Source organism: Coregonus clupeaformis, chromosome 2 (genome assembly GCF_020615455.1).
Source record: "Coregonus clupeaformis isolate EN_2021a chromosome 2, ASM2061545v1, whole genome shotgun sequence".
Classification (NCBI taxonomy): domain Eukaryota; kingdom Metazoa; phylum Chordata; class Actinopteri; order Salmoniformes; family Salmonidae; genus Coregonus; species Coregonus clupeaformis.
In genome coordinates, this window is record NC_059193.1 from 16,423,804 (window position 1) to 16,436,298 (window position 12,495).

The window sequence follows — 12,495 nt, forward strand, 5'->3', positions numbered from 1 at the left end:
AATTTTATTTAGTGATATTGAATTGTGTTTGGTTGTCAAAGCAACCAAATATGAACATTTGAAGGAGATGCACCTTCTGCTTGGATAGTTCCATCTGTGCCACCAGTCTGGCTTTAATTTGAGTTGGTCTACAAATTAACAATTGATATGTTGGATTCACATCTCCATCTCAACCAAATATCAAAGTTAAAGAATTAAGCCAGACTAAGTCAGTGGCACAGATGGAACTATCCAAGCAGAAGATACATCTCCTTCAAATGTTGATGTTTGGTTGCGTTGACAACTAAACACATTTCAATATCACTTTTGGAATACGGTAAATAGACTATTAACTTTTCGACAAGTTAACAAATGATATGTTGGATTCATGTCTCCAACTCAATCAAAAATAAAAGTTAAAGAATGGGATTAAGCCAGTGGCTCAGATGGTACTATCCAAAAAGTAGATGCATGTCCTTTAAAATGTTGATATTTGGTTGCATTATATCTTTATGGCTATCTTACAAACTAATGTAAGATTCTACCTTAAAATGAGTAACACATCCATGGTCACATTGAGGTTACTGTAACTATACATTTCTTCTTATGTAATCATATAAAGCGTGCATGTTCAAGATAGTGTGCAAAGGTCATCGCAGGTCTGTGGAGATCTTCACAATTGCTGTAATAATCTGCGCAGAATCTCAAAACGGCACTGGTCACTTGCACAATGTAGGCCTTTTTTTATTTAACTTAATCTCAACTGCAATCCAGGTCATCTGGTCCTGCTCACAGATGAAGCACAGTGATAACACAATCATCTGTTGTATGAATAAACTAAATATCTGACCTTTGAACTTTACTCTTCTTTTAAATGGTTGAATGTGATAGAAAACTAAACTAAACTAAAACTCAGAAATGGTTTTTCCATCGGAATGTTGGTTGTGCTTTTAGATGGTTGAAAGCATAGTGATAACACATTGGAAATTCAACTACCCTTTGGCTGTCTTTTTGAGTGGGTGAATATAGGTTTTAATCTCATTGATCAACGTCTCAACCAAATATTACCCAATTATCCACGTTGAAATGACGTGGTGTGCCCAGTGGGAAGTTACTTTTCCCAAATCCCTTGCTGACGAATTCTAAGGACACAAAAATCTACAGACTACAACCTCTTAGGCAAGTCCCATACATAATCACACACAATATAACAGCCATTTTGGGTCAAAGAGCCTCCATGTGGGAGGTGGTTTCTCGCCCCTTCACCCACCTGCAGGTCTCTTGGCCAGGTTGAGACAGTCTGCGTGGTAGACCTTGGGACAGCCTGGCTTCTTACAGGACACGATCTGTCCTCCGTCCCCACAGCTGAAACACTCGTCCTCCCGCTCCTTCGTCACCTCCAGTTGAGGCTTCCTCTTCACCAGAACCTTCTTCTTGCCCTCCTTTAGTTCCTTTCCTTCCCGTGCTTTAGATGGCTGGTTCTGGGAGACAGACAGACAGACAGACAGACAGACAGACAGACAGGTCATTACTTTAGACAGCTATATTCACCAGTCTACCTTTCCTTTTTATAGTATAACTCAAATCAAATCAAATGTTATTGGCCACATGCGCCGAATACAACAGGTGCAGACATTACAGTGAAATGCTTACTTACAGCCCTTAACCAACAGTGCATTTATTTTTAATTTAAAAAAGTAAAATAAAACAACAAAAAAGTGTTGAGAAAAAAAGAGCAGAAGTAAAATAAAGTGACAGTAGGGAGGCTATATATACAGGGGGGTACCGGTGCAGAGTCAATGTGCGGGGGCACCGGCTAGTTGAGGTAGTTGAAGTAATATGTACATGTGGGCAGAGTTAAAGTGACTATGCATAAATAATTAACAGAGTAGCAGCAGCATAAAAACATGGGGTGGGGGTGGGGGGGCAGTGCAAATAGTCTGGGTAGCCATGATTAGCTGTTCAGGAGTCTTATGGTTTGGGGGTAGAAGCTGTTGAGAAGTCCTTTGGACCTAGACTTGGCACTCCGGTACCGCTTGCCGTGCAGTAGCAGAGAGAACAGTCTATGACTAGGGTGGCTGCAGTCTTTGACAATTTTGAGGGCCTTCCTCTGACACCGCCTGGTATAGAGGTCCTGGATGGCAGGACGCTTGGCCCCAGCCTTGCGGTCGGAGGCCAAGCAGTTGCCATACCAGGTGGTGATGCAACCAGTCAGGATGCTCTCGATGGTGCAGCTGTAGAATATTTTTAGGATCTGAGGACCCATGCCAAATCTTTTCAGTCCCCTGAGGGGGAATAGGCTTTGTCGTGCCCTCTTCACGACTGTCTTGGTGTGTTTGGACCATGATAGTTCGTTGGTGATGTGGACACCAAGGAACTTGATGCTCTCAACCTGTTCCACTACAGCCCCGTCGATGAGAATGGGGGCGTGCTCAGTCCTCTTTTTTCTCCTGTAGTCCACAATCATCTCCTTTGTCTTGGTCACGTTGAGGGAGAGGTTGTTATCCTGGCACCACACGGCCAGGTCTCTGACTTCCTCCCTATAGGCTGTCTCATCGTTGTCGGTGATCAGGCCTACCACTGTTGTGTCGTCGGCACTTACTGTACATTTCTCTAGATACATTTATATGTTTTGTATGTTGACATTTGTCATTCTCAGAGCCTTACCTTTGGTCGGACGCCCAGGAACCCAGAGCAGTTGGGCGCTCCACATTTACACACCGTCTTCCCGTTACCGAGACACTCCAGGTTGTAGTTGAAGGTCAGCTCCACACCTGCACACAAATAAAAATACACCGTCAGGTACTTTACCGGGAGCTTTATTCCTATTCTAATAAGGCCAACAGATTTGATATCATGGTCCATAATTAAGGAACAATTAGGTTTGTTTCTTCTTATTCTTCACAGTTACCTTTTGAATCTTTACAAATGACAAAGACACTTTTGGTCACTAGCCCTAGTGCCCGAGGTAGAGCTAATTACAGAAATGGAACCAGGCTCCAGGAGATAGTTACAGAAATGGAACCAGGCTCCAGGAGATAGTTACAGAAATGGAACCAGGCTCCAGGAGATAGTTACAGAAATGGAACCAGGCTCCAGGAGATAGTTACAGAAATGGAACCAGGCTCCAGGAGATAGTTACAGAAATGGAACCAGGCTCCAGGAGATAGTTACAGAAATGGAACCAGGCTCCAGGAGATAGTTACAGAAATGGAACCAGGCTCCAGGAGATAGTTACAGAAATGGAACCAGGCTCCAGGAGATAGTTACAGAAATGGAACCAGGCTCCAGGAGTTAGTTACAGAAATGGAACCAGGCTCCAGGAGTTAGTTACAGAAATGGAACCAGGCTCCAGGAGTTAGTTACAGAAATGGAACCAGGCTCCAGGAGTTAGTTACAGAAATGGCACCATTTACATTTTACATTTTAGTCATTTAGCAGACGCTCTTATCCAGAGCGACTTACATTATCTTTTTATTTTATTTTTCATACTGGCCCCCCTGGCGTTGCAAACGCCATGCTCTACATCCCTGCCGGCCATTCCCTCCCCTACCCATGTGCGCCACCCCATGGGTCTCCTGGTCGTGGCCAGCTACGACAGAGCCTGGATTCGAACCAGGAACTCTAGTGGCACAGCTAGCACTGCGATGCAGTGCCTTAGACCACTGCGCTACTCGGGAGTCCAGGCTCCAGGAGTTAGTTACAGAAATGGAACCAGGCTCCAGGAGTTAGTTACAGAAATGGAACCAGGCTCCAGGAGTTAGTTACAGAAATGGAACCAGGCTCCAGGAGTTAGTTACAGAAATGGAACCAGGCTCCAGGAGTTAGTTACAGAAATGGAACCAGGCTCCAGGAGTTAGTTACAGAAATGGAACCAGGCTCCAGGAGTTAGTTACAGAAATGGAACCAGGCTACAGTAGGTTTGTTGATACTTCCTCTGACCTTTGGGGATGTCCTCCAGGGCGAAGAGCCCCACCCTGGTGTCTCCGTTTACTGTCCACTTCTGGGTCTCACAGTTGGGCTGGCAGCAGTGATTCATGAACCTCGCCTGGTTCCCCTTGGGTCCAGCGTCTATGATCCGGTCCTTGTCCAGAGTGAGCATGTAGAAGTTACAGATGTCGTTCTCTTGAGCATGTCTGATCCTGGCTCTGCACTCCTCCTCGTCTATCACCTCCCCCACGTACTCATTCACAAACGCACCCTGAGAGAGGGGGGAGAGTACAGACTCAGGTTATAGTCCGGCAGATACACAACCCCTTTTACACCACAGACACAGTGGTATGGAGGCTAAATATACTACTGTATGTCCACATCTAAAAACAGAGACAAACAAAGAATACATCGGGTGAAAAGGGCAGTGGAATTCAATTCAAAATACTTTATTTATCCCACAAGGGGCAATTATGTAGGCAGCAATGCAGATCCGTAGTGGGACAAGATTCTCTAAACACAAAAAAAAACACAAGGGCAACTGTTGGTGTTCTAGTTTGATGTCTGTACCTTCTTGATGTCGGAGACGCCCCGTAACCCCCAGCCTCGTGACAAGGTCCTGAAGATCTCCACCTGGGTGTACTGTCTCTTGGTGTAACTCTGGTTCTGGCACCTCTCCCCTGCCAGACACACCTGGGGATGGCACTCGTACATCAGCATGCGGTTGATACACTCCGAGTCGATGCCACACGGGTTCTCATCAGACGCCTTGCAGTTACAGCGCGGTACCTCCGATAGGTCCGCCGTGATGATCTGGACCTTGCCGATTGGACGGTTCACCTGAGGGGAAGAATAAGCACTTAAGATCAGCAGATGCAATTCAGACTTCTGCGTATGGAGGAGGTATAAAGGGGCAGTACCTTGATGTGTCTGTAGGGAGGAGGTATAAAGGGACAGTACCTTGATGTGTCTGTAGGGAGGAGGTATAAAGGGGCAGTACCTTGATGTGTCTGTAGGGAGGAGGTATAAAGGGGCAGTACCTTGATGTGTCTGTAGGGAGGAGGTTTAAAGGGACAGTACCTTGATGTGTCTGTAGGGAGGAGGTATAAAGGGGCAGTACCTTGATGTGTCTGTAGGGAGGAGGTATAAAGGGGCAGTACCTTGATGTGTCTGTAGGGAGGAGGTATAAAGGGACAGTACCTTGATGTGTCTGTAGGGAGGAGGTATAAAGGGACAGTACCTTGATGTGTCTGTAGGGAGGAGGTATAAAGGGGCAGTACCTTGATGTGTCTGTAGGGAGGAGGTATAAAGGGGCAGTACCTTGATGTGTCTGTAGGGAGGAGGTTTAAAGGGACAGTACCTTGATGTGTCTGTAGGGAGGAGGTATAAAGGGACAGTACCTTGATGTGTCTATAGGGAGGAGGTATAAAGGGGCAGTACCTTGATGTGTCTGTAGGGAGGAGGTATAAAGACGCAGTACCTTGATGTGTCTGTAGGGAGGAGGTATAAAGGGGCAGTACCTTGATGTGTCTGTAGGGAGGAGGTTTAAAGGGACAGTACCTTGATGTGTCTGTAGGGAGGAGGTATAAAGGGACAGTACCTTGATGTGTCTGTAGGGAGGAGGTATAAAGGGGCAGTACCTTGATGTGTCTGTAGGGAGGAGGTATAAAGGGACAGTACCTTGATGTGTCTGTAGGGAGGAGGTTTAAAGGGGCAGTACCTTGATGTGTCTGTAGGGAGGAGGTTTAAAGGGGCAGTACCTTGATGTGTCTGTAGGGAGGTTTAAAGGGGCAGTACCTTGATGTGTCTGTAGGGAGGAGGTATAAAGGGACAGTACCTTGATGTGTCTGTAGGGAGGTTTAAAGGGGCAGTACCTTGATGTGTCTGTAGGGAGGAGGTTTAAAGGGACAGTCCCTTGATGTGTCTGTAGGGAGGAGGTATAAAGGGACAGTACCTTGATGTGTCTGTAGGGAGGAGGTATAAAGGGGCAGTCCCTTGATGTGTCTGTAGGGTGGAGGTATAAAGGGACAGTACCTGGATGTGTCTGTAGGGAGGAGGTTTAAAGGGGCAGTACCTTGATGTGTCTGTAGGGAGGAGGTTTAAAGGGGCAGTACCTTGATGTGTCTGTAGGGAGGAGGTATAAAGGGGCAGTACCTTGATGTGTCTGTAGGGAGGAGGTTTAAAGGGGCAGTACCTTGATGTGTCTGTAGGGAGGAGGTATAAAGGGGCAGTACCTTGATGTGTCTGTAGGGAGGAGGTTTAAAGGGGCAGTACCTTGATGTGTCTGTAGGGAGGAGGTTTAAAGGGGCAGTACCTTGATGTGTCTGTAGGGAGGAGGTATAAAGGGGCAGTACCTTGATGTGTCTGTAGGGAGGAGGTTTAAAGGGGCAGTACCTTGATGTGTCTGTAGGGAGGAGGTATAAAGGGGCAGTACCTTGATGTGTCTGTAGGGAGGAGGTATAAAGGGGCAGTACCTTGATGTGTCTGTAGGGAGGAGGTTTAAAGGGACAGTACCTTGATGTGTCTGTAGGGAGGAGGTTTAAAGGGACAGTACCTTGATGTGTCTGTAGGGAGGAGGTATAAAGGGACAGTACCTTGATGTGTCTGTAGGGAGGAGGTTTAAAGGGGCAGTACCTTGATGTGTCTGTAGGGAGGTTTAAAGGGACAGTACCTTGATGTGTCTGTAGGGAGGAGGTTTAAAGGGGCAGTACCTTGATGTGTCTGTAGGGAGGAGGTTTAAAGGGACAGTACCTTGATGTGTCCATAGGGAGGAGGTTTAAAGGGACAGTACCTTGATGTGTCTGTAGGGAGGAGGTTTAAAGGGACAGTACCTTGATGTGTCTGTAGGGAGGAGGTTTAAAGACACAGTACCTTGATGTGTCTGTAGGGAGGAGGTTTAAAGGGACAGTACCTTGATGTGTCCGTAGGGAGGAGGTTTAAAGGGACAGTACCTTGATGTGTCTGTAGGGAGGAGGTTTAAAGACACAGTACCTTGATGTGTCTGTAGGGAGGAGGTTTAAAGGTGCAGTACCTTGATGTGTCTGTAGGGAGGAGGTTTAAAGGGGCAGTACCTTGATGTGTCTGTAGGGAGGAGGTTTAAAGGGACAGTACCTTGATGTGTCTGTAGTGAGGAGGTTTAAAGGGGCAGTACCTTGATGTGTCTGTAGGGAGGAGGTATAAAGGGGCAGTACCTTGATGTGTCTGTAGGGAGGAGGTATAAAGGGGCAGTACCTTGATGTGTCTGTAGGGAGGAGGTATAAAGGGGCAGTACCTTGATGTGTCTGTAGGGAGGAGGTATAAAGGGGCAGTACCTTGATGTGTCTGTAGGGAGGAGGTATAAAGGGGCAGTACCTTGATGTGTCTGTATGGAGGAGGTATAAAGGGACAGTACCTTGATGTGTCTGTAGGGAGGAGGTTTAAAGGGGCAGTACCTTGATGTGTCTGTAGGGAGGAGGTATAAAGGGGCAGTACCTTGATGTGTCTGTAGGGAGGAGGTATAAAGGGGCAGTACCTTGATGTGTCTGTAGGGAGGAGGTATAAAGGGGCAGTACCTTGATGTGTCTGTAGGGAGGAGGTTTAAAGGGGCAGTACCTTGATGTGTCTGTAGGGAGGAGATATAAAGGGGCAGTACCTTGATGTGTCTGTAGGGAGGAGGTATAAAGGGGCAGTACCTTGATGTGTCTGTAGGGAGGAGGTTTAAAGGGGCAGTACCTTGATGTGTCTGTAGGGAGGAGGTTTAAAGGGGCAGTACCTTGATGTGTCTGTAGGGAGGAGGTTTAAAGGGGCAGTACCTTGATGTGTCTGTAGGGAGGAGGTATAAAGGGGCAGTACCTTGATGTGTCTGTAGGGAGGATGTTTAAAGGGACAGTACCTTGATGTGTCTGTAGGGAGGAGGTTTAAAGGGGCAGTACCTTGATGTGTCTGTAGGGAGGAGGTATAAAGGGGCAGTACCTTGATGTGTCTGTAGGGAGGATGTTTAAAGGGACAGTACCTTGATGTGTCTGTAGGGAGGAGGTTTAAAGGGGCAGTACCTTGATGTGTCTGTAGGGAGGAGGTATAAAGGGGCAGTACCTTGATGTGTCTGTAGGGAGGAGGTTTAAAGGGACAGTACCTTGATATGTCTGTAGGGAGGAGGTATAAAGGGGCAGTACCTTGATGTGTCTGTAGGGAGGAGGTATAAAGGGGCAGTACCTTGATGTGTCTGTAGGGAGGATGTTTAAAGGGACAGTACCTTGATGTGTCTGTAGGGAGGAGGTTTAAAGGGGCAGTACCTTGATGTGTCTGTAGGGAGGAGGTATAAAGGGGCAGTACCTTGATGTGTCTGTAGGGAGGAGGTTTAAAGGGACAGTACCTTGATATGTCTGTAGGGAGGAGGTATAAAGGGGCAGTACCTTGATGTGTCTGTAGGGAGGAGGTATAAAGGGGCAGTACCTTGATGTGTCTGTAGGGAGGAGGTTTAAAGACACAGTACCTTGATGTGTCTGTAGGGAGGAGGTATAAAGGGGCAGTACCTTGATGTGTCTGTAGGGAGGAGGTATAAAGGGGCAGTACCTTGATGTGTCCGTAGGGAGGAGGTATAAAGGGGCAGTACCTTGATGTGTCTGTAGGGAGGAGGTATAAAGGGACAGTACCTTGATGTGTCTGTAGGGAGGAGGTTTAAAGGGACAGTACCTTGATGTGTCTGTAGGGAGGAGGTATAAAGGGACAGTACCTTGATGTGTCTGTAGGGAGGAGGTTTAAAGACAGTACCTTGATGTGTCTGTAGGGAGGTTTAAAGACGCAGTACCTTGATGTGTCTGTAGGGAGGAGGTTTAAAGACACAGTACCTTGATGTGTCTGTAGGGAGGAGGTTTAAAGGGGCAGTACCTTGATGTGTCTGTAGGGAGGAGGTTTAAAGGGACAGTACCTTGATGTGTCTGTAGGGAGGAGGTTTAAAGGGACAGTACCTTGATGTGTCTGTAGGGAGGAGGTATAAAGGGACAGTACCTTGATGTGTCTGTAGGGAGGAGGTTTAAAGACACAGTACCTTGATGTGTCTGTAGGGAGGTTTAAAGACGCAGTACCTTGATGTGTCTGTAGGGAGGAGGTTTAAAGACACAGTACCTTGATGTGTCTGTAGGGAGGAGGTTTAAAGGGGCAAACCTTGATGTGTCTGTAGGGAGGTTAAAGACGCAGTACCTTGATGTGTCTGTAGGGAGGAGGTTTAAAGACACAGTACCTTGATGTGTCTGTAGGGAGGAGGTTTAAAGGGGCAGTACCTTGATGTGTCTGTAGGGAGGAGGTTTAAAGGGGCAGTACCTTGATGTGTCTGTAGGGAGGAGGTTTAAAGGGGCAGTACCTTGATGTGTCTGTAGGGAGGAGGTATAAAGGGGCAGTACCTTGATGTGTCTGTAGGGAGGAGGTTTAAAGGGGCAGTACCTTGATGTGTCTGTAGGGAGGTTTAAAGACGCAGTACCTTGATGTGTCTGTAGGGAGGAGGTTTAAAGACACAGTACCTTGATGTGTCTGTAGGGAGGAGGTTTAAAGGGGCAGTACCTTGATGTGTCTGTAGGGAGGAGGTTTAAAGGGGCAGTACCTTGATGTGTCTGTAGGGAGGAGGTTTAAAGGGGCAGTACCTTGATGTGTCCGTATGGAGGAGGTATAAAGGGACAGTACCTTGATGTGTCTGTAGGGAGGAGGTTTAAAGGGACAGTACCTTGATGTGTCTGTATGGAGGAGGTATAAAGGGACAGTACCTTGATGTGTCTGTAGGGAGGAGGTATAAAGGGGCAGTACCTTGATGTGTCTGTAGGGAGGAGGTATAAAGGGGCAGTACCTTGATGTGTCTGTAGGGAGGAGGTATAAAGGGGCAGTACCTTGATGTGTCTGTAGGGAGGAGGTATAAAGGGGCAGTACCTTGATGTGTCTGTAGGGAGGAGGTATAAAGGGGCAGTACCTTGATGTGTCTGTAGGGAGGAGGTATAAAGGGGCAGTACCTTGATGTGTCTGTAGGGAGGAGGTATAAAGGGGCAGTACCTTGATGTGTCTGTATGGAGGAGGTATAAAGGGACAGTACCTTGATGTGTCTGTAGGGAGGAGGTTTAAAGGGGCAGTACCTTGATGTGTCTGTAGGGAGGAGGTATAAAGGGGCAGTACCTTGATGTGTCTGTAGGGAGGAGGTATAAAGGGGCAGTACCTTGATGTGTCTGTAGGGAGGTTTAAAGACGCAGTACCTCGATGTGTCTGTAGGGAGGAGGTTTAAAGACACAGTACCTTGATGTGTCTGTAGGGAGGTTTAAAGACGCAGTACCTTGATGTGTCTGTAGGGAGGAGGTTTAAAGACACAGTACCTTGATGTGTCTGTAGGGAGGAGGTTTAAAGGGGCAGTACCTTGATGTGTCTGTAGGGAGGTTTAAAGACGCAGTACCTTGATGTGTCTGTAGGGAGGAGGTTTAAAGACACAGTACCTTGATGTGTCTGTAGGGAGGAGGTTTAAAGGGGCAGTACCTTGATGTGTCTGTAGGGAGGAGGTTTAAAGGGGCAGTACCTTGATGTGTCTGTAGGGAGGAGGTTTAAAGGGGCAGGACCTTGATGTGTCTGTAGGGAGGAGGTTTAAAGGGGCAGTACCTTGATGTGTCTGTAGGGAGGAGGTATAAAGGGGCAGTACCTTGATGTGTCTGTAGGGAGGAGGTTTAAAGGGGCAGTACCTTGATGTGTCTGTAGGGAGGTTTAAAGACGCAGTACCTCGATGTGTCTGTAGGGAGGAGGTTTAAAGACACAGTACCTTGATGTGTCTGTAGGGAGGAGGTTTAAAGGGGCAGTACCTTGATGTGTCTGTAGGGAGGAGGTTTAAAGGGGCAGTACCTTGATGTGTCTGTAGGGAGGAGGTTTAAAGGGGCAGGACCTTGATGTGTCTGTAGGGAGGAGGTTTAAAGGGGCAGTACCTTGATGTGTCTGTAGGGAGGAGGTTTAAAGACGCAGTACCTTGATGTGTCTGTAGGGAGGTTTAAAGACGCAGTACCTTGATGTGTCTGTAGGGAGGAGGTTTAAAGACACAGTACCTTGATGTGTCTGTAGGGAGGAGGTTTAAAGGGACAGTACCTTGATGTGTCTGTAGGGAGGAGGTTTAAAGGGACAGTACCTTGATGTGTCTGTAGGGAGGAGGTATAAAGGGACAGTACCTTGATGTGTCTGTAGGGAGGAGGTTTAAAGGGGCAGTACCTTGATGTGTCCGTAGGGAGGAGGTTTAAAGACACAGTACCTTGATGTGTCTGTAGGGAGGAGGTTTAAAGGGACAGTACCTTGATGTGTCCGTAGGGAGGAGGTTTAAAGGGACAGTACCTTGATGTGTCTGTAGGGAGGAGGTTTAAAGGGACAGTACCTTGATGTGTCTGTAGGGAGGAGGTTTAAAGGGACAGTACCTTGATGTGTCTGTATGGAGGAGGTTTAAAGGGACAGTACCTTGATGTGTCCGTAGGAAGGAGGTTTCTTGTCGTTCCTCCTGTCCTCCTGAAGCTGTCTCATCTCCTTCTCAGCCTGAAGCGCTATGAACCGCTCAGCTGTTTCATTCAGAGCTGAGAGGAAACAGAAGTTAGCGTTATCAGCTAGCTAATATATCTCAAATGGCAAGCTTTCAGCCCTGCCATGTGGTACCTGGAAACATCTCTATTGTTTAAGACTGTTTAAGGTGCCAAAATAGGCAAGCTTTCATTTTAATGCACTAAATAGGAAAGGTTCTTTGGTATTGTTTTCTAAAATTAAGTATATTGTTTGTTATACAGTCAAAAGTTTGGACACACCTACTCATTCAAGGGTTTTTCTTAATTTTTACTATTTTCTACATTGTTGAATAATAGTGAAGATATCAAAACTATGAAATAACATATATGGAAGCACGTAGTAATCAAAAAAGTGTTAAACAAATCCAAATATATTTTATATTCTTCAAAGTAGCTACCCTTCACCTTGATGACAGCTTTGCACACTCTTGGCATTCTCTGAACCAGCTTCACCTGGAATGCTTTTCCAACAGTCTTGAAGGAGTTCCCACATATGCTGAGCACTTGTTGGCTGCTTTTCCTTCACTCTGCGGTCCAACTCATCCCAAACCATCTCAATTGGGTTGAGGTCGGGGGATTGTGGAGGCCAGGTCATCTGATGCAGCACTCCATCACTCTCCTTCTTGGTAAAATAGCCCTTACACAGCCTGGAGGCGTGTTTTGAGTCATTGTCCTGTTGAAAAACAAATTATAGTCCCACTAAGCGCAAACCAGATGGGATGGCGTATCGCTGCAGAATGCTGTGGTAGCCATGCTGGTTAAGTGTGCCAGCACACAATCTCCTCCATGCTTCACGGTGGGAACCACACATGCGGAGATCATCCATTCACCTACTCTGCGTCTCACAAAGACCCGGCGGTTGGAACCAAAAATCTCATTTGGACTCATCAGACCAAAGGACAGATTTCAAATCAAATCAAATCAAATTTTATTGGTCACATGCGCCGAATACAACAAGTGCAGACATTACAGTGAAATGCTTACTTACAGCCCTTAACCAACAGTGCGTTTATTTTAAACAAAAAAAGTAAGAATAAAACAACAACAA

General features: G+C 46.7%; 1 protein-coding gene across 1 annotated transcript in view; it reads right to left on the reverse strand.

Annotated features, from left to right (window-relative positions):
* The window catches only part of LOC121530909 (histone-lysine N-methyltransferase, H3 lysine-36 specific-like), a 44,595-nt gene that overhangs the window by 4,575 nt on the left and 27,525 nt on the right, over positions 1–12,495 (reverse strand). The window contains exons 15-19 of the mRNA XM_045226719.1: positions 11,350–11,462; positions 4,480–4,749; positions 3,922–4,180; positions 2,647–2,753; positions 1,250–1,460 (exon numbers count right to left, since the gene is read on the reverse strand). Of these exons, the coding sequence (XP_045082654.1) occupies positions 1,250–1,460; positions 2,647–2,753; positions 3,922–4,180; positions 4,480–4,749; positions 11,350–11,462 (960 nt within the window). The remainder of the gene's footprint in view (positions 1–1,249; positions 1,461–2,646; positions 2,754–3,921; positions 4,181–4,479; positions 4,750–11,349; positions 11,463–12,495) is intronic.